At 44.9% G+C, this 22251-nt stretch overlaps 1 protein-coding gene across 1 annotated transcript; it reads right to left on the bottom strand.

Moving 5' to 3' along the window:
• Positions 1–253: 253 nt before the first annotated feature.
• On the bottom strand, positions 254–19160 carry NR1D2 (nuclear receptor subfamily 1 group D member 2). Its single transcript, XM_026045486.1, is given in 8 exon segments — positions 254–3226; positions 7069–7279; positions 11039–11224; positions 14617–15230; positions 16888–17032; positions 17707–17795; positions 18922–19039; positions 19041–19160. Coding segments are annotated over 8 exon segments (1650 nt in total). The 5' UTR covers positions 19131–19160; the 3' UTR covers positions 254–3029.
• Between the last annotated feature and the right edge of the window lie 3091 nt (positions 19161–22251).

Below are 22251 nucleotides of genomic sequence, written 5' to 3'. Positions count from 1 at the left end.
CCAGGCACTATAAATCAGCAGGGCCTTGATGAGCGTACAGCAACTGATACTCATCGTCTAACACTGCTCTTCCCCTCCAGCTTTTGCACAGAAAAACACAAAGAACACAGAAACACCATTTAGCTTGCTGACATAATGCCCATATTTAATCTTTTAAAACAAGAATAAAATCAAGAATAAAAATCATTTAAGTCATACAGTACATTATATTAATCTTTCAGCAATGACCCAATCTACAGTACTCAAATGCCTGGCAAGAAGTCTATTATCTCAGCATTTAACAAGTGTATAACCAGTGACACAGTAAAAGAAGAGCTCACGATACATGGCTAATACAATGAGTTTAGATTTTAAAAGTCCAGCTAGGGTTTTTAGTGTATGGGTCACTTTTAAACACTACTTTAATCAACCTTTTTTGTTCAGTCAATCTGTTTGGGGCTTTGTTATATAGGAGTTTCTTTCATTATGTACAGGAAGATTTATTTCAAATGAAATTGCACAAGTTAGAGTATCTATCTATAGGCATACATAGTCAATCTAACTAAAATTCAGTAAGCAGTAATTACTCAGTCCTGGTTATACATTCCTAAAGGCTTAATAATACAATTTTAAAAGGAAAAAATAAAAAAAAAAACACGGTTGTAGGGTGGCATCCTCTGCAAAAAGCCTCTTCTCCTCCTCTTCCCAAAGAACCAAGGCTTAGGTTTACTTTCCACATTTGAAATGGGGTCTACAAAGAAGACATCTCAGCTCTCAGGTAATACAAAACATGTGACTGTGCCCTTTCTCAACCCTGAATGGTTCAATGCAGAATTCAGTGAAGCTCTCATACAGCTAATACTGGCAGAATACAGATCACTAACGTGAGTTAGGACAATATGCCCTGGTAACATATTCAGATAGCAGAAGTGTAGGTTTTGGGGGCCGTTATCCGGTGGTTGAAGTAGCTCCAAGGAGGACAAGGCTCCCTGCAGCAGCTGAGAAGCACGGGCAGGGCTCTGCTCTCCTGCTCCTTGGCCCAGGCCAGAGCTGCATCTTCCCCAGCTCCCTTTCACTTGCCCCCTGCCCCCTCCTGCTCCCTGCACTGCGGGCATTGCTCCTTACTGCTTCCCAGCAGGAAGGCTCCCAGCCAGAAGATGACCGGGCTGTGGGGAGGCTGCAGGGGGGCTTCTCCAGACACTTGCAGGCAGCACTGCGGCTACTCAACCTTGGGCGCAGGCAGGGGACTCTCACTGACGTGCTGCTGCTCCAGACTTACTCCTACAACACGAGCAGGAGGTCTGCAGTCGGGCAGCTTTGTGGCTTGTGGCCTTAACTACTGCATAAATTTATATGCAGTAACAAATGGAGACGTTTCTCCACAGAGTCATTAGTGTTACCAGACGCTAAGAGCTAGAGGGCTACCTCTAAGGCAAAGCTAAAGCTTAACACCAGGGTAATGGAACATCATCGAACATCATCTTCCTGCATTAGCAAAACGAACATAACTAGCTCGAGCACAACTGCTTTGGCTTTTTCAGTCTGTCTTTTCTGGTGCCAGGTCCTGCTACAAATGGAAAGGAAGAAAACAAAACAAACAAACAAAAAAACAGAGAATCGTTTTCCTAGATGAAAAAGCAGCAGAATCTTAGAACTTGAGGATCTGCTTTGTAATTTGCTACTGGCATAAACAAAACAAAAAAGTCCCATTTGTTTAGTCTTTTTTTTTTTTTTTTTAAATAAAAAATCCAGATCATCCAGTGAACYTTCTCTACACATACACACACATGCACACAGACACACAGGACACACAGTAGTGGAGAGCTCCAGAAGAACAGGCATGGAAACCACAAAGTCCAAATTGTGAAGAGACATAGGGAATCTCACATTTTTGTGTCAGATTCTCATGTAGCAATGAGGCAGCAAAGTGATGCATTGTAAGAAATAAATGGTCACGGCACACACATACACCCAAATGCAATCATGGATACATTTTTCCCGTATTTTTTTCTGATAGATGCTGTTATTCATCTAGTAGTTTCTTCTTGGCTGTGCTGAAATTTCCAAAGAGCATCTGGTGCTTCTTTATCCATTATGATAACGTAAGAATCTCAGTGGCAGTGAACAACCAATCTGATATCACGAACAACAACTTCCACTTCAGATTCTCTATGAGCTGTTTTGAAAGTTGAATCTGACTCTGCTCCTGTGGTGCCACTCTATTTTTTAAATTAACAAACACAGCATATTAATGCAAATTTGATGTCTCCTAAAAATTAGAAATGGTCAGATAATTAGTTCAGCAATACGCAAAGTGCATCTATTTGGTTCTTTCCATAGATCACCTTTTTTTGTAAGTTTGAATTCCTTCACAGTTTAAAATATTGTGAAGAAATTATATGTATACTTTATGTATAGAGCTATTTATATACATACACATATATACACACAACTCTGTACTTTATATAGTCATAAACACCCATTACGTAGCTATTTATACTATATACACATGGCATGAACACACAYGCGCACACACACACTCTCTCAGTGAAGAGTTGGTGTAGGCTGAAATCATTCCACCGGGTTTAATGAAATAACCATGAGTTAAGAGACACAGACGCACATCTATTCGGTAAGCTAAAGACCAATTAAAACAGCTCTTCCATCTTCCTATTAACACAGCATTGTTCCCACCCCGTTCCATGTGCACATACGCAGCTACTCTGCACCCAGGTACTTCAGAGGGCAGAGGTGGTTCTTTTTCTCCAAGTGAAAATACAGCCAGCGCTGACCCAGGCTCCTCGCGAGCTCCTCTGCTGCAGCACAGCTGGATGTGGACATGGCCGAGGACGCCGAACGCGGCGCTGCCGTTAGCTGAAAGCACCTGCTGAAGTGTTATTGCCAGGCTAGGAACGGCTATCGGGTGCTCACAGCCTGTGAACTCTCTCTCTCTCTCTTTCCCCAACAAGTGGTACAATTGTATAAATACATATTTTAGCACAAAACAGTTTAACACGAGGCAAGTCCAGGTACGAGTGAGACCTAAAGGCCTATGGGTGAACCTTGAAGGCCAGGAGTTCTTCAGAGTGCATGTTGTTCAAGGAACGCAAGTCAGGTAACTTCAAAAGAAGTTTTGTGAAAATAGAGGCTTCATTTGGGTGGTTTTTCATGATTAAGGTCCTTAAAGCGCGGATTAGTGTCTCCTGAAGCGCCTCCACGGAATTGACATTTTCTATTCCGGATCGATCTAAAGAAAAAAGAATAAGGGGAAGGGGATGGGAGAACGGACTAAACAGATGTAGTTTTCAGTATTTTCAACAGAAATTAAAGAATTTGAAAAAAAAATTAAAAAAAAAGAATTAACTAAAAAAAACACTAAGGATTAAAAAAAAACTAGCAAAAAAAAAAAAAAAAAAGACTTATATCAGAAGCTCCAAACCCATATATATGAACTCTTACCCATTATTCCAACTTTCTACAGTATTAAGCTCTTGTTGAGTTCTGAACTGGCAGCACTCAGTCACTCTTTTTTTTCAGTCACTCATGTTTCCAGAAAAGGCCAGATTGAAGCATGTATTTAACTGCTCGGCTGAACTACAGCTTTCAAAACAGGTAGAGAACACGGACACTTTGGAGTGAGCATTTCAAACATTTTTCAAGGCTGGATGTAGACCAAACAGCCCCCCACTCTAACCTGCTGGACCCCTGTGGGGCAAGGGAACATGAGCCTTCCCAGGGCTAACGCAATCTTTAAACATTCTTATCAAGCATTGACAAAATTTAATTTCAGAAGGGAATTTGGAGGGGGTATATCATTCTCAAATGAAGGGGAAAAAAGTTTCAATATCAAGAAAAATGCTGTACTTTCACACACTGCAGTTACTCCATGCAACATAGCTAGTAAGAAAGCTGTATTAAGCATGTACCTGTTTTCTTTAGGCAGAGCCAAAGTAAGTAGCTTAAAAAGACAGATTTTTAAACAAGATATATCACCTAATGATGATGTACAGCAGTGTGTATGTATGTATGTGTGTGTGTGTTTGTGTGTGTGTGTCCCTTTTTAAGCTGCTGTCTAGTCTCCCTTCTCAAACTCCATGCAAATTCAGCACGGCCTGCACGTGCCCAAGTGACTGATGCGAAGCGCAACGTGCTTTGATGTGAACAGGTACTTAAGCACTTTGCAGAAGTGGGACATGCAATGACAGCAGCTCTCTGGGGTAGCACAGAGCCGGTTCCTACAGGCAGGCTGGGASTCCCTTCCTTCTGCTGTCAGTGTAAATCTGATCAGACTACTCAGGTGAACAGCATCTAGAAAGTCCTCCTGGAGCATTCCTTGTAATTTCCCATCTTTATGGGAAAAGATCTGTAAAAATGTCCCAAAACATTTTTTGTTTTTTTTCTTTTTGTCTTTTTTTTTTTTTTTTTAACTGCAGAAAGACTGCTCCAGAACATTTTTGCCCTAACAAGTAGGAACTTTAGTCAATATCAATCCATATTTAGCAACACRGGTGTTTATTGCTCTGTGAACACTGTCCACTAGGCCTGAGAAAAGGGCTGTTCTCCTTCTCTGGGTGTTTGCATTCAATTCATGTATCAAGAATAGAGAGAACCTAAGAGACAGACAGGAGAAGGAGGTTCCCAGACTTCACCTGCCATCCCCTAAACATCTTTTCAGTTTTATTCTACCCTGAACAGGGGCTGACCAGATCTGCACAGAGTACGTGAGAAAAGGTCTCTCAAGGACTCATGAGTACAAAGACAGTGATACTTCCTTGACTCTTTTGCAAGAGAAATGCAATCCTAAAAGTCTATTTTGACTGCRTTGTGGGGGCCTCCTCTGCTCAGTAAATCCAAATATTTCTTTTCCATCTCATATTACTTCTGGCTGTTTCCAGTGCCCAGCTGAAATCTTTGTTATTACCATTCAACTAATGGAAAATAAAATGTGAGGAATTTGGGGTGTTTTTTGTGTGTTTTTTTGTTTGTTGCTGTTTTTTTTTTAAATCTTGCAATCACACAGCATCATCCTCCGCTTGGTAAGAGGGTCTTGTCTCTAGACCTGCAGAAAGAGCCTTCTTTTGGTTTTGTTTCCACCTGGCTTCCTCCTTCACATGCCAGTGTCCATGCCGCATCTTGCCCTTTCCTCTCCATACTGAACACTTCCAATTAAATGAAACCAGAGTGTTCATTTAGCTTTGGAGTGGCACCAAGGTAATTCCACACAACCACCAGAAACACCTCTACGTACTCATTGTGTGGCCCTGTTTCCTCTTTCCTTATGACAGAGTAAGAGGGTCTGCAGGGACTATACTCATTCTTCACTGCTACCATGCTTAGTCTGAACACTGCACATTCTGAATATGTTAGTGTTGAAATATTAAMCCCCCACATTCTTACACATTTTTAGGACCAATGAGGTTGTGCTTTGTGAAACTCTAGAAGTATTTTCACAAGAAGGAAGCAGACCAATTGCACAGGAAGCTAAGTCACACAGCACTTATGCCCAAAGCAGTGATGTGAAAAACCTCGCTGAGCAGCTGCAAGATGCCCAAATACCAAACACCTCCTCTTTTGGCCTGCTCCCCAGCCCTGATGCTGCGTTATGCTTGCCTAGAACTGCCCACGCTGTGGACCATCTCCAAGATAAACCCTAGGGGGATCCAGCAGCAACACGGAACAGGCCATACAGGGCCCGGGGTGCTTGCCACACTGCTGGCCCCGCRCACGCTCAGCAGAGCACACACAGCCACTTACGTTTGAAGGAGGGGTTGGGATATTCTTGGGCCCAGCAGCTGGACAAACTAGAAGCGTGGCTGTAGCCTAGTTAGGACATTGCACAAGCAGGGAAGAGACCTGGTGGGTGTTTTAGTCCTGGTTTTAAAGGTCCTCTGGTTCTCATCGTTTTTTTTTTCCTTGACAGTTTTGTTTGTTAGAATATGTAGAGTCTGGAATAGAGACTAAAACTCCCCACTCCTCTCTGCTACTGAAACGTTGTCACTAACAGTGCCATGCTTCAYGCTGCCATTCCTTCCGGCTTTTGAGCTTGCCAGCCGGGCACCTCCCCTCTCCTTTCCACTGCTTACACATTTGAGAGGCTTCAGCTGCTCCATCCTGCACTATCAAGTTTCAGGTGGCCCTGCACAAAGCTCCGGGGCTGAGTTGTCCTACCTTGTTTACAGAAGCTTCAAGTGTTTGTAGCCTCTTGCCTGGGTGTCCTCCCTTGGGAGGCAGACAAGGCTCTCAGCCATTTATGCTGAGGGATGTGGAGCCAAACACTGGCTCACTGCCTGGGGAACAGGAACCACCACCACTCCTGCTTGCTACCTTTAGGGAACTCCACATCCAGCAAGCAGGGATTCCACACCTTGTATTCCATGCATTATAAACAGAGCTAACGTGCATAATTTGGGCTTTAGATAACACTAGAGAAGTAGGTGCTTAATCCTTCTCTGAACCTGGGCCAGGGTGCTCTGTATTTCCAGGGACTGAAACAAGATAGGAGGCCGATGAAGATGTTAACAGACGGGTAGACATTTCAGCGTAAGCAGTTATGATGCCCATGAAAAGGCTGTCGCTGAGGAGAGGAAACTCCAAATTGCTGGATTTAAAGTTAAACAGGATATGCAATAGGCTTCAGTGACGACATCTGGAAGCAGAATTATCACCTAAAGACTCAGGCTCTGTAAGTCAAGCGATTTCATCGACACTGTCCTGTGAAACTTTCACGAGTCAGGGAAGAGTCAGGAAAAGGGCTTCTAAAGAGCTACTGGGCACTAGGCTTCATCCTTCCTCAATTTCCACCCAGTCTCTCAAATGCGAGGGAGAAAAAACACCCTCAGAACCCCAGACTTTTCTACTCTTTAATGTATTTTTGAATTCCATAAAATTTTAAGAAAATCCCTTTACCGTGTTTTTCCTGAAGACAATATTAGATAGAATATATAAAAAATAAATTACAGGCTGCTAGTAGCTTGAAAGCTGCTAAACTGGATTTAGTCTTGAACCACAAAAATAAACTTTCACAGAAATCTTTTGATACAGACACACAGCCAAAATTTAGCATAACTGTAGATAACTTTCTCTCCTTACCAGCAGATACCAGAACAACTGCTGTGAACAAACTCATTTCCTCGTCACTAAGTTGCAGGGCATTTAGTTTCTCACTGAATTCGAACATGGAATTGAGCAGATCACCAGCTCCCATTGAATGCAAGTCATCCACGCTGTACTTCTTTCCACTGAGGAAGGTGACGGTACGTTCCTTTGCATCAAATAAAGATGCAAATCGTACCATTAAAACCTGGTGAAAGGAGAGAAAAAAAAAGAAAAAGGGAAAGTAATATAAGCGGACTTCTAGAAAATCAAAGAGAAGAGAAAGCAATTTAACATCATTCAAACTGGCTTATTCTTATTACCCACTGTACAAGCATTTTGTATAGAAATGTCAGCATGCTATTGAGCTGTGAAAAAAACCAATGCAAGCTCTGCCTCAGTATTCTACGTGAAACGAGTAAACAACAACAACAACAAAAAAAATCAAGGAATGGATGCAGGGGAGGAGCTTTAGCRCATGAAAGGCAGGAAAATGAAAATTTAAGCCTGACAGCCTCAGCCACGACGAGTGCCATTCATAAATATGCCAGCAGGACAACTTGCTTAAGCCACTGTGCAGCCAAAGGCATAAAGGGCATTACAAGAAATATTTCCTTGGCCAAGAGCAGCAAAATAAAGGTATTAAACCAGATTCTTGCTTGGTGTAAACTGGAGTAGTTCCACTGAACCAATGCTGATTTACACCACCCGCTGATCTGGCCCAGCAAGCGTTCTTTGGAGGAGGCCCATGCCACATTGCTCTTTCCACAGGAATGTTAATGCACTCAGGGAGAAGGGAGCCACAAGAATGGCCTTCAAAAGGCCAGGGCAGCAGGGTTTGAAATGGCACCTGCTCTGCAGCTGCAGCTGGGAACACCCCTTTGATATAAGCACCTGGGCTGGAGCAGTTGAGATGTGCTGAACTTACCCCTCTAGGCTGAAATTTCTCTTGTGGTTTCTCAGCCGTATTGTGAAATGTTTCCCTGTGGAATGGCTTGTAAAGTTTCATTTGCTCGTGTTCAACAACCTTATTTACATTTTTCCAGGTTTAAGTTGCACACAGCAGCCTTCTTATTTGGAGAAAATGAACCAACTGGTATTGGCTAAAACGTCAGACTTGCTGTACCCTCTCGGTGTGACAGTCTTCTCACTTACCCTACATAACTACATTAATTTAAATGGCATTTATTACAGATGAGAGGAGAAACAGATTTTCAGCAAAGACTAGTGCCTTTGACAAGCTTAAGGAAGGAGGGTTCAGGAAAAAAAAATGTTTAAGAATTCAAATACCATTCATGCACATTACATGACCTGCTGCTAAATTTAAACAGCCAAATGACATGCAGCAATCTGGATGAACACATGAGCACTATATATTATTCACTTTTGTTACCTAAGCTCTATGTCCTCTGATGACACTTGCTACCATGTGCAGAAAACTAGGGACTAGGGAAGCCCTCAGAACACAACCATATGAGCCTGAACAGGCAAGCAGAGCTCAAGCTGCTCTTGTGCATCTGCAGGGACCATCCAGGTACCACACAACGTTCAGGCTCAATTGCTGAGCCCTTTATAGTACTGCATTTTAGCAGCGAGGAGTCACTAACTTGAAATAATGAGCTGTATGTTCTGGGCAACCCAGCATTAACACTGTTGTCCGAAACWGAAACCCAGGAAGCTGCACTGATTTAGGCTGGGCAGAAACCTAGCCCATAGCTTTTAATGTTAACATTTCTGTCCAAGAAAGAGTAGCTCAGATGATGGTTACAGCATGTAATTCTTCCTGTTTCACTTCAAGCAAGATTCCTGTTTGTGCATGCTGAGGATGCGGCTGAACATTCCCATCATTTGACCACAGCAAAGCAAGTGCACAAAAATTCCACACAGACAAGTGCTCACTCACTTCCCCACCACCTGCAGCCAAATTATCAAGCTCACGAGTCTGTGCATAAATCGAGTCACTAGCCCAGCAGATTCAAGGGGCTACCCTTGAATCCCACCACTACATTCTGAAGGGGACAAGCAGCTCCGTTCCACATGGGTCCTTTGGTTTGGGCTCAGTGCTACTTCTGCACTGGCCTTGTGAAAAGCAACACAAGGTCTGAGCAGACTCCTCAGCTTGCCTACGTGCGAGAACATATATCTATATGTTGTGGTATATCTATGCGTGGTGTGAGAACATGTATCTACAGGTATGGTGTTTCGGAAGCCCCCTGGTGTCCAGGCACCCACCCAGGACGGCTCCCCAGCAGCAGCCCCCGCGCACGGGAGCTGCCGGGACAGCCCCACGTCGCGAGCAGCCCCACGGCAGCGCTGCCACCCACGCATCGGTGACGTGCAGGTGTCCGGGCACCCCAGCTCAGTTACCCAGAAGACAGAAATGACCTTGTAGACAGCAGGCTTTGAAGATATTTTTCCTCTACTGAAATGGTTAGTCCTCGTTTTCATTCCTTGCTCTCTTTGCTCTAATTGCTCTGCATTATCTCTCTCTTTTTTTTTTTTTTTTTTCTTCCAGTTACTAAGACACCATACAGGCCTTGAACTACAGGTACCAGTTCACTAATATAAATTGTTATTAGTGTTCCTCATAGATAAGGGAATAGGAATAAGCATATAGCTAGACATTATTATTAATTCCCCTGGATATGGAAACCTTTCAATCAGTGGTACCTGTGACCAGAAAAAAAAAAGGGAAAAAAAGGGCATATGAACGAGGCTAAAGCTTCAGGTACAGAAATGCCAAGACAGAACATTCTACTTGACAAYATGAGAGTGTGGCTGTAAGCCAGGTGAGTGGCTCAAGCAAGGCTTTCAACCCTCCTCAGAGCACATAGGACTGTGCCTCTGCACGGGAGATGGAATCAACAGCTTTGTATAATGTGAACAGCAGCTTAAGAGAGTGAGACTCCAGGCCTAATAGAAGCCTCAGCTAAGGAATAGTTCTACACAAATATAAAAAGGTCAAAAATAAGCAAAAATATGTAACAGCAAAATGGAAGGAGGAATGGTAAAACCCATTCAAGGCAGCTTATTTAAATCTTAATAATRTAAGTTGCACCTTCCAGCCCAACAATTATCCATTTTAGAACTAGACTTTATAAATGCAGATATGAGGCCCAACACACTATAAGAGAAACATCCTCAAGGGCAAATGCAAAATCTAGCAGGATAACTTGAATTCTTGAGACTTCATCTCCTCTGCCCCTCTAGATTTAAATTTCACATTTGGACACTTATAAAACATGCACGTGGTCTCCAACAGATGAGAACAGGTCTTCAAGCCAAGGTCAGCTGGTGAAGGTCACCAACTGTAACACAGCACAGAGCATCCTGGCAGCACTGCCAGTTGAGCATCACTAGCTCACGTGCATGTCAGGACTGCAAGGGGGTGGCATTAATCGTGGGGCCCTGGTGGGGTGAGGGGTGGCCTGGTGGGCTGTGGGCGGTCACAGCATGCGTGGGGCTCAGCWGCACAGCTGGGATCAGCATCGCTGCACTGCGGAGGGGGAGGCTGCACCGGGCCCCGCTGCCACCAGGGGCAGCACTGCTCCGGCTCAGTGCTCTGGCAAGGGACACGGCTGCAGGTGGGACACACGCAGCGATAAAACAGGTATCTCTAGAGGATGGTGAGTTAGCAGGCAGCTTTGTGAAGCCACCCACCCTTGCAGGTGCGAGGCGGCAGCTATCAAAACAACGGCCGAGATAGGAAACAAGCAATTCCTCATCAGTCACTTAACCCCTMCCAGACAGCAGGGGCAGGTCAAGGACAATACCACCTAGGAGTGAGCCGGGCACCTCACCGGACACAAAATCTGACCAAAAGCCCTTGCCCCTGTGAGCTAAAGGGGCGCTTGGAGCTGGCGCCCACGAACGAGCCRCCAGGGCCCAGAACAACCTGCTGCTCTTCAGTGCTGTCCCCAAGGGGCTGCGATGCTGCAGTTTGCAGATAGACACGCGGGGGTCTCACCTCAAAGGTGCCAGCCTTCAGCAGGTTAACCTGATCGTGCTGGGAGAGGTCTCGGAAGCCCGGGATGCGCTTGGCAAACTCCACCACTTCCTTCACTGCAGGGGTGAAGCTCAGCGAAAACTCTTCCCAGACTTCATGGCCAGACTTGTTTGGGTCCACAAAAGGAGTCTTACTCATTGGACACACCTAATGTTTTCAAAATACAGACAGAACACAACACTTACACATTTCAAATACTGAAATACTGACAAATATTTCAAAGAAAAATGTTTATTCTTGAAGAAAACTTTGCAATAACAACATACAAGCAATATTCCTCAGTCAATTCCCAAATCAACTGGATTTTTCTTTTTGCTGTTGCTGTTAAAAAAAATCCATTACCAGCCTGTTGAAACTGCAGCACTGTTTGAAATAAAATGTACTTGAGACAATCTAAAGCAATGTGATTCTTCCCCGATCCTACTCCTGTTTGATGCTTGAATTTCTCTTACCTGTGTTATCCCCGTAATCTCACAATTATTTGTGATTTCACAATCAATTGCCTGCAATCTCACAATCTCTACCACACAAGATCTCATAGATCTTTCTTGTTTTGCAGGCATGTCAGGTGTTTTAGTCAATGTAACAGACGTCAGCATTAGAGCAAGAAATTGAACCTATGTCTCCTGAGTCACGGGTCCACGCCCTCATTACCAGACCAATCTTCCTTTCCTAGGTATTTGTATTTTTTTTTTATTATTATTACTGTTTGTTTTGTCTATCTTTTTTAATTAGAAAAGCAAGATTAAAAATTTGGTATTTCATTTTTGTCCACAAACAGTCAGCAGATGATAAAATGCTTGTTCCTTAATACAAACATAGAGCATCTTTGTGAACGAGATGCCCAAATCCATTACAACAGAATCTYGATCATTGGGGGAAAAAATAATAAATAAAAATAATAATTAAAAAATCAGCCATATGAGTAAGGGCCGCCAGTAAACTCACACTACAAAAAAAAACACTCAGATACTTTCAGTTCCACTTTCTAAAATGAGGTATTAATGACGGATAAACCTTTTCACATTCATTTCATCCATCATCAGCAAGGACAGAAATTCCTGTAAATAACCCTCTGAAGAACCAGATGGCACAGGCAACTCTCCATAATGCCAGCCAAGCAAACAGCAAACAGCAAGATATATTACCAGTTCCTCWGAGCTGCACTCCTTGTGCTCGCTATCTCAGATCCCAGAACTGCTTAGCAATTCAGTGCATGGGAAGTCAGCCAGGSAAAATAAAATATCTGTGTATTTCTGTACCTTTCCCCCCAACAAAAACAAAAGAGTTCCTGCCTGGGCAGTCAGCACATAGAAACCCCTCATCTTTCTCTCTCCCAAAAGGGGAAAGAATGGAATTGCAGACTTTCTGGTTCAGTTGCAAATGAGGACATGACCTACGCATCTGAGGACAACCTCCACATTCACATTATTACTTTGCTGGAGGAGGWGGACCTTTCTCAATAAACTGAAAATCGTTCCAAGTCAGCCCAAACCATTGCTCATTTGGGAATCTTTCTGTCAAAAGGAAAGTCTGGGTACGTAACGAAGAGCAAGGCAGACACTAATCTCTGCTCTACGATATTGCAAGAGTTCATATAACACTACCAAAGACACAGTATTTACCAAAAATAAGGAAACTGTTTCAGCTCCCTGTTCYGAATCAGACAGCAACACCACCTCAGTTTCACATGCTATACCTGATCACCCTAACCTGAGGGAAGGGCAGTATTCTCACCTAGTCACAGTGTTGCTAAAGTCTCTCGAGACATCTTTACACTCAGGAATAATCCCCACGGAGGAATTTTTCAACTTGTTCAGTCACCAGTTTTTAAAAACACCTTTTGAGAAGCAAGTTGTAAGCAGTGCTTTTTGAGACATAGGGAGAAGTAGCAAAAGTCCTCCAAGCAACTAACATCTGCCTCGGTGATGGATCACAGCCTAATTAATTTTGCCTACTGCTCCTGACTCATTTTCCCCAAATCCTGCTCTCATTGAATTCTCTGGCAAAATCCTTATTTGCACTGGGGACGCAGGGCTCCGTTTGATTCGGTTTGGTTTCCTCACTGCAGGCTGCATTAAACCTCCCTGCAGCTGCTGGATACAGGTCAACACGACTGCTTGGGCCTCCCCAGGCGCAGCCACTGCCCGCCCACACAGACAGGTTTAACCTCTGCTTCTCAGGAGCGCCAAGGATGCCACTGAAATGACTCCACACACTTTCCCTGCAAGGAAGAAAGGTGGAGGATGATTATTATTTGCAACACCGCCGCGTCCGGAGTCTGCAATTAGAGGTCTGAGCCTGCCAGGGCTGCCATGGTCCATATACGCAAGAGTCAGGAAAACAAAATAATCCAGGATCAAAGCAAACAAACAAACAACCCTCCACACACAGGCATTTTTCAGAAGCCTCCGAGAGCCGTGAAGAACCCTTACAAACCAGGGGGAAGAAACAACCCCTCAGCTCGAGTACTCCCAAAAGGTCAGGGGCTTGCGCTTGAGAGCGGCGTGGGATGAGAACAAGGATGCCATGCTCTCCCATCCCAGGCGGTTGCAATGATAAAGAGAAGGACAGTCTATTTTAAGGGGCTTACGGAATTGGCTGCCTGAGTAACAGGGAAGCAGCAGGTGCAAGGCAGAGGGGAGGGAACTGTTGAGGGGAGGAAAGGAAGAAGAAAAAAAAAAAGGGTAAGAAAATAGGAAGTATCTTTGTTAAGAACTCAGTGAGAAACTTCTGTAGTGCAGTCTTCTCAGAGACGTAAGCACATCAGTCCTCTTGGCATTTCCAAGTAAGTTGTACAGAAAAGATGCTGAACTTTTCCTTTTCCCAAAGGATTTTAGCAACATAGCTCACTCTTGCCCCTGTTCAGATATGAAGATGTTCTAGGGAAGAGGGATGTTTGCCATATGGCTCCCACTKAGCCCCTATTTTATGTGGTCTGTAAGAAAATAACCCTGTCCCCATCTAAAGGGAAGAAAAATAGACAGAATGATAGATAGGAAGATAGATAAACCCACCCAGCAAGATAGATTTCAGAGGACACCAGTAAGGCCCAGAAATAGACTGACTTAAAACCCTAGTCCTGAGGTTTCACTCCAGAAATTTTGATTATTCTTTAAAGGAAAACACAGCACATCTGCTTGTGAATCCTTCAAGGAGTTTCAGTAAAAGGGGAACCTACAAACTCCTAACATTGCTTTTGCTTAAAATCAACTCAGTTAAAGAAAAAAAAATTCTTCAATCAATGCCCTTTGATGTCTATTAATCTATTCTCAGCTAACTCATACTTGAGGAAAAAAAAATGATTTAAGGCTTCAAATCCTACAGACAACTCATTCTCCTTCATCACAACCTGCACTATCAAAACTCTCCTACTAAACTGTCCCACTATTTTGAGGTTTGGCAGCTGTGCCAGTTAACTGCATGCAGCCTCACTTACACAGGAGGTGCAGCTGGACCCATTCTTATTTGAAAAAAATATTAAAAGAGCATCACTAAGCCCTTCACCAAGTCAAAGCAAACAACTGATATCAATATACCAGATGCAATCTTCCTGCAGTGCTGCAAGAGTAGCTGGCACTCCTGTTTGGGGAGAAGACACCCTCTGGGATCCTCTCGCAGCCGCGCTGGGCGTAGCTGTTGAAGGTGACGCAGTGGCCGCCTGCGAAGCCCCCGGTGTGCCCGCCGGGATAGTGCGGCGGATTTCTCCCTTTGTACGGTCCGCCCAGGGGCTGCTCGCTCTCAGCGTACGCGGGGCCGCCGAGCCCAGCAGGGCAGCACTCGCTGCTCAACATGAACTGTTCYGGGTTGTTCGGGACTCTCTCCCCGCTCTGGGGCTGCATGGGCTCCACCGGGTTTTGAGGCTGTTCTTGGTTGTACATGAAAGTGTCCTTGTGGGCCCTGGTGACCATCCCGATCACTTCTTCCTTCGCAATGTCAGAACCGGGTGGGGGAGAAGGGCTTTTGATGTTTTCTCGCTCTTGCTTGGGCTTGGAGGAAAGCTCTTCCTGAGGTGCCTGATCTTGAGGCTCTGTCAACGCTTCATTGGGCAAGTGGCTGCTGAACTGACTGTTCATCATGGTTTTCATGGCACTCTGCATTTCAATCAGCATCCTTTGCTTCTCACGTTTAGGAATGCGGCCAAATCTAACAGCTACCGAAGTGGAAAAAAAAGAAGGAAAAAAAAGAAAAAAAAAAAATAAGGTCAGTCTTGAAAGCGTTAGCAGTAGTCAAAGGCACCAAACCAAATGCAAAAAACTGCATCAAAAAAAAGAGAAAAAAAATACTACATTAAAGATTACAGCAGTAATCTTGCCTTCTAAGAGGAAGCATTAACACTGCTGTCATCAATACTACTAGCAGAGGTATTATCACCAAGTCAAGGACGTTCATGGACATAGGACAGGCAGGAGATGCTGTTTACGTACAAAGAGAGGTAGCTCTAAAACACAAACTCTAAATCACTCTCCTTTTTCTTTTTTTCCTCCAAATTTGGCTATGGATTACAGACACAGATGTGTTTAAGTGGCAGGATTTGACGAGTTCAATTAAGTCAGTACAACTTTATGTGCTGACAACTCGACGAATTTAAACACTGTTCTCCTTACATTTTAATGCAAGCCCTACAGGACAGTTCCTCATGGGTACGTTTTCTATCTCACAAAACAATCGATACTGAATGAGACTTACCTTGTCAAGGCAAAGTTATACGAAAAATTTGCCAAGGTCATTTTCTGCTGACAAGGGGAYGGGCATCATATAGCTGCATCACTTTTAACCCTAACCTAGGGAAGCTACAACTACTTTTACCATCCTGTCCAACCGAGGCCTTGCAGGGGCTTATAACCAGTTTCGACTGATGTAATTATGCTCACGCAGTAGCCCATCATTAACATAAACTAAATCTCCTTCATTAGAGCAGGTGCAACCTTATGCACAAACAAGCGCCTAGGGGATGAAATAACTCATATGCATGACAAGAGCCCAGAACAATTATTTCAAGCTTTAACACTCCACCCAGTAAACTAAAAATAGCCCAAGATTCCTAGTTCTTGTGAGGTTAAAAACCCAGAGAAAATTAAAAAGTGAAACACAAGAAAGAACTGTTTGTGACAGACAAGGTTTAGCAGACTAACAAAATATACTTTCAACATTCCAGTAAATAAAAAAAAAGGTCACAAGAAGCAGAAATGGGGCTAGACACTCCACTGAGCCTTTTGCCCCACCTCCACCAAAAGCAAACTAAAAAAGTTATGCATCCTTGCTCCATGCAACAAAAAACTTACTGTACGCTATAAAGGTTGCTCTAAGGCTATTAAAATTGCATGACCTCCAACTGGCCTCATTTAACTCAAAAAAAAAAAAAAAAAAAAAAAAAAAAAAAAAAAAAAAAAAAAAAAAAAAAAAAAAAAAAAAAAAAAAAAAAAAAAGCTGTCCCACTTAGTCCATTCAGCTTGGACAGAACTGCCTTTTATTGAGGAGAGAGAGATGGGGGTGGTAGGAGCAATCTTGTCCCAGGCAGAATACAGCTTAAAATATTAACTCACTAAAACAAGATTAAGTCTCTTGTTACATCTGTGCCCCTACCACGGCGCTGCAGGGCAGCCGCTGCAGTAATCTGCGAGGACACATCTCTGGCGACTATCACGCTACCAGCTCAGGGCAGCCACGGGGCGAGCAGAGAAGCTCAGGGGCACGTGCTCCGACACGGAAGCTGTCCCAGCAATGGGGCCAGCTGCCTTTCCCGAGGCCATGATCCCTCCTGGAGGCGAGCRGCGCTGGGACGGCCGCCGCTCGGCACGGGAACGTACCGTCTCTTGACATTCCAACGGAGAGACACTTCTTGAAACGGCACTGCTGGCATCTGTTCCTGTTCATCCTCATTATAGAGCAGTTGTTATTCTTCAAACACTTCTTATACTGGATGTTTTGCTGAATGCTTCTTCTGAAAAAACCCTGCAAACAGAAAACCCACAACTATTACAGTGTGTGTCAAATCCTGCTGTCAACATTCACCTTTCTGCACATACAGGGAATTTCAGTGTCTTTTAGACTGCTTCAGAGCCATCAGCAAGAGCAAGAAAACACAACTCCTCATGATTTACTACCCCTCAGTACACCATCCATCTGTGTATAAAGCAAACTTCTTATAATTTCTAATATAAAACTAACTAGATTTTAAGTTTTTGCCTGCACAGTCAGCACTTAAAGTGTCTTAAATCACTTTACTTCACCATTGTACTGCCAATTCACAAAATTTGCCCTCAGTCTTCTTAGGCAACCGCAGTTAAAGTTAAAAGCCAAAATCAGATCCTTCAATCTCAGAACTTTGTCAACAAAGTTGACATCCGCTTGCACCATCTGCTTTTTAAAGGTTTTTCACATAACCCTTAAGCTGATAAATGCCTTCCCAGAAAACAACATTTGCAGTGTTACAATAATAGGTGTGTTTTTCCTGATATTAACACACATCTTTCACACAGTAGTTGCATATTGTTCAAAATGTCTTCAAGTTGTTTAACAGAAAAGCATACCCATGATTTTTCATCAGCCATTACCCCTTTTGCCTTACTGACACGAGGGAACCTGAGCATTTCAGCAGCAGGAAGGTGAGCAGAAACATGGCTCACCTTACAGCCCTCACAGGCGTGAACACCATAATGAAATCCTGAAGCGACATCTCCACAGACTTTGCATAGAAGAACCATGCCATTAAACTCTAGAATTAGAACAGAGAAGTCAAGAATACAGAAAATCAGTGACAGCTGCAGGAACATGCTTCCAGCCTTTCACTGTGACTAAAAGCAAAACATATAACTTCGACATTAATTTAAAAAAAAAAAAAAAAAAAAAAGTGGCACAGAAGCAGAAAAGAGAACATATAAAAACCCTGAACAGTTCAGAAGGTAGGAGTTTAAGGCAAGGGGAAAAAAATAAACAAACACAGCAGAAGAGGGAGAGAACATGTATTCACTGGGCTTTCAATTACTATAGCACTGTGCTCAATAGCAGGAAAGGAAAGTGTGCTTAAATTTACATACTTTTAAAAGGATCATTTAGGTAACTAGGTCAAAGTTTGGTCTCAATCAGGTTTTTTTTTCCATCAGGAAAAGGAAGTCCACAAAGGCTGTGGTTTCCCTAGCCAATAACAAGCATCTTTTTCATAAAAAAAACAGAAATATGAAACAACGCTCAACTTTATCATGTATGGCAAGCAAGCCATAGTGCTGATCTAAGACAGGTCCTGCTGATGCTGATGGAAATTTTATCAGCAATTTTAGTGGCCTTGAAGTTAGCTTAAAACTGAGCAACAGCAACGACTGGAAGTACTCCAGCAGGCTGTTTGTTGATGTGCCTGCCCCTTCAACTGTTGAAAAATGTATTTATTGTTGAAAAATGTATTTTATGTGCAAGTGCGTGCATGTATATGCTCACAGGCACAATTTGATTTTTGACACCTCTCCATAAAAAAACCCTGAAGGAAAATACTGACTGCTACTATTTTTGTTTGATATCATCTTTCAAATCTAGCTCTTTTAATTGGTATTTGGATTTTTTTTCAAATCAATTTTCACTAGTGATAATCTGAAGTAAAGTAGGACTGTGTCTATSGACTGCTTGAAACTGGTAACAATGGGACCTTCACATACTGGCATCAGYGTGGCAGTACCATCCTGTACGGTATGTGTGGTAATATGTAAAATGCACAAAAAATAAAAARTGAGGCTTGGCTATGGGCCCAGAAAGGCGGCTCCTCATAAGACCTGGCTGTAACACATGCACAGCCGCAAGCTGCAGGAATGGAAGGGGGAGGCAGTGGTTTCGGGAGCTGGCCCCACACGTACTTGTGACTCCATTATGGCCCTTTGTCAAACCAGCAACACTTGACTGGTTCGTTTTAACAGGCTCCTCCAGCCGGTCGCTCTTGGGTGCCGCATCGGAGCCCTCGCTGCCCCGACTGCTGCAGCTGCTTTCCGAGGAGGAGCTGTTTGGAGAGGACGGCACAGGCGAAGAGGAGGACTGGAAACCGCTGTCTGAGCTCTCGCTGTGACATGAGGCTGGGCTGGATGCCGAGCTCGAAGAGCTGATGTAAGCTATCACACCCCCTAAGGCAGGAGAAAAAAGGCAGCGTGTAGTGACATAACAAGCAGACATACACCCCTGCCACGTGAGCCACGCGATGACCCGGCATCGCCAGACCCGGCGCCCATGTGCGCCTGGATGCGCTCCTTTCCATCCTGCCCTCCAGCTCCCTTCTCTCCGTGACGTTTCCAAGAATGACCCCATGTGCCCCATGCCACTTCTGCCATCTTATCAGCCTCCTCCAGCTGCCGATGAGATTGAACAGGAGGAGAGGCTCAAAGGACGGAACAACAAACCGCGGGGCTGACAGGATGGGGTGGAAGGAAGGGTGCAGGGCAGGGGGGCTCCGCAGGGCCCACAGAGATGCCCAGAAGGACGCAAGGAAAAGGGAGAGGCGGCATCTCCGCGTGTGCTCAGCCCACCCACTGCCAGCTGCCCTGCTGCAGCAGGCAGCATTTGCCCGGTAGCGTTTCCGACCGCTGGAGCTGAACCCTAGCTGCCAGGGCTGCTGCTCACGAGGCGCCGCAGAACAGAGCCAGCTCCCAGCCCCGCGCGCTCCAGACCCCTCGCCTGAAACAGCTTCTCGTCCTCCGGCAGCCACGGGAGCAGCCCTTGTTTGTCCAGCTTATAAGCGAGAGAAACTACTTTCATTCCACTTCTGAGGCTTGTTATTTCAAAAGCGACCATAAAAGTGTTTAATACAACAAAAACACGTAATGCAAGAAGAATTAACCAGCAAAGGCCATGCAGCTACTTAAACTAAGGCATACCCTGTATCTTCCCTGTTCCACACACACTTCACTCTGGAAAATCTCTTCCCATGTGACGCATTATTTCGAAAAAAAGGAATTCCACACATTGGAAAGACTTAAAAAACTTAAAAATGGCAACACACTGGCTTGCTTTGGAGTTGAAAAGTGCTGGTGTCAGAATCCTTAACCAACTGATTAAGTCGGCATGGCAGGTTTGGGGTCATAGCCCCTTGTATTAATTATAGCTTGCTCACAGATAAAGGTTGTTATTCTGATCTAATAGACAGTGGTGTTATATAACCCCTAGAACAACACTGAAATACCAGTGCCTGCAAGCAAAAAAATAAGATCGGAGGAAAAAAATACCCACTTATAAGTTTTCTTCCATTTATCAGCTATAGAGACCCYCTTAGCACTTCACAGGAGCTTCACTCAGCTCACTTTGCTCCTTAAGATTTCCTTCTTTTTCTGGAGGGCCAAAGAAACCCTCCCCGGTGCTCCCAGGGCAAACGCGGGGCGGGCGCCTTGGAGCAGCCCCTCTGAGGCCGGCGTCGCACCAAGCGCTCACTGGGCGAGCTGCTCTCCRCACTGCCCAGCGTCAGCACCTCCTGGCAGGAGGCTTTCCCGCACGGGTGCTCCGAAAGCCTCCACACGACCCAACATYCACCCGGATCGGGGTCTCAGTACCACGTGGGCGGGAGCTGGAGGAGCTGCAGTGGACAYGCAGGTCAGAGCAAGGCGGAAAAGGCAAAACCCAGTGCCAGAAGGAGCAGCAGGGGCGTCAAGTGTCACCGACTTTCAAGGTCCAAATACTCCCTGGTTTTAGACGTCTCTGCCAGGCACCAGATCAAAGCTCAGAGGTCGCCAGGACCCAGGAAGGAACTGGATTTCCCGGCCAGCGCCCTCCCTATCTGTAAACGGGCAGGGAACAACACACAAACACATCCCACGAGGCTTTCGGGGAAGTCCACGTTTCTCCACGCTGGCACCTTGCCCCAGTATCTTTAAACCTTGGGCAATAAAAGGGGATGCTCTTTTCCCTTAACGCTAACACAAACACCATGGGAGAGATGGCTAAGACGGTGCTTTTTATACAGGATCTGTTTTCCCCACTTCTTTTTCGAAAGCCTTAAGAGCCACCGGACAGACAAGCTGCTCCTGCGGCTCTGAGATTTTGCCAGTCTTCTCTGTGCCACATTAAATAATTTTGCTATTTGTAGGAATTGTATTAATAGCTCTCCCTGAATCCTTTCTTGATTAAAGGTTGAAACCTACATTCCAGAAAAGTAGCACAGAGCATCAACCATATAGCAGGAAATTGCAGCCACACAACGTTTCCCCCCCTTCCATGCAACTTTCCTGAAGGAAAAGACCCTGATACTACACGGGGAGGTCAGCCATGGATCTACAAATTTATCAAAATCTGCAGAGCGAGTCTAGTGAAATGAGCTAAAAGAAGTGATTTCATGTTATGCCAAATGTGCAAACACATTTTAAGGAGATGCATAAGGAATTCAGCATCTTAGAAATTCCACATCCTTAGGTGATTCAGTGACACAAGGGGCTAGGGGGCATTACAGGAAGCACGAGAATCTGCAGCTATTTATTTCCGAGAGAGATCTGAAAAATCCTAACAATGCAGAGACACTGTGATAAAGAGATTAATCAGTTCTTCTTCCCATTTCGTTCCAACTGCAACCACGCTTCTGCAGCACTGCTTCCCTCTGCCCAAAAAAATCACATTTGCTACCCTCACTAAGGGGAGAAGACAGAAAAGGACGGATCATGAGAATTTTTTCTTTACTTTATTCCTATTTTCTGTGGCTAAACACCCAGACGACCGCGGGCGCCCCCGGAAAGGAGGACACAGCCGCAGCGCCAAGGAAACACCCTGCATAGAGCACATTTATTCCAGGACACAGGCAAAGGGGGGGGGGGGGGGGGGGGGGGTAGAGAGGAATGCGGGACACGCAGCCAAAAGAGCAGGATGAAGCGGCTGCCTTCCCGCTCGGCCTCCTCTCAGATTACACTGCATTCGGTTAAAAAATAATAGAAATAAAATAAAAATAACAGTAAAACTCTGCCCTCGGCCGCCCGCGGCGGCGGGCACCCCCGTCCCCGTTACACAACGCGGAGGCTCCGCGAAGGGGAAAGGCAGGGGGGGAAGGGGGAGGGCGCCCACACACCGGGTCGCCTCCCGCCCCCGCGCACCGGGCCCGTCCACGTGAGGGGCGCCCTAACGCGGCGCGCGCACATGGCGGCCCCCGTGCGCTCCCCGCGCCAACGGCCGCCGCAGCGCAACCCCCCCCCGCCAACGGCCGCCGCCCTCCGCCAACGGCC

The sequence above is a fragment of the Nothoprocta perdicaria genome, unplaced genomic scaffold, assembly GCF_003342845.1.
Source record: "Nothoprocta perdicaria isolate Ctin4 unplaced genomic scaffold, notPer1 scaffold_40, whole genome shotgun sequence".
Lineage (NCBI taxonomy): Eukaryota > Metazoa > Chordata > Aves > Tinamiformes > Tinamidae > Nothoprocta > Nothoprocta perdicaria.
Note: the sequence above shows the minus strand (reverse complement) of the source record. Positions and strands in the feature narration are given on the sequence as shown.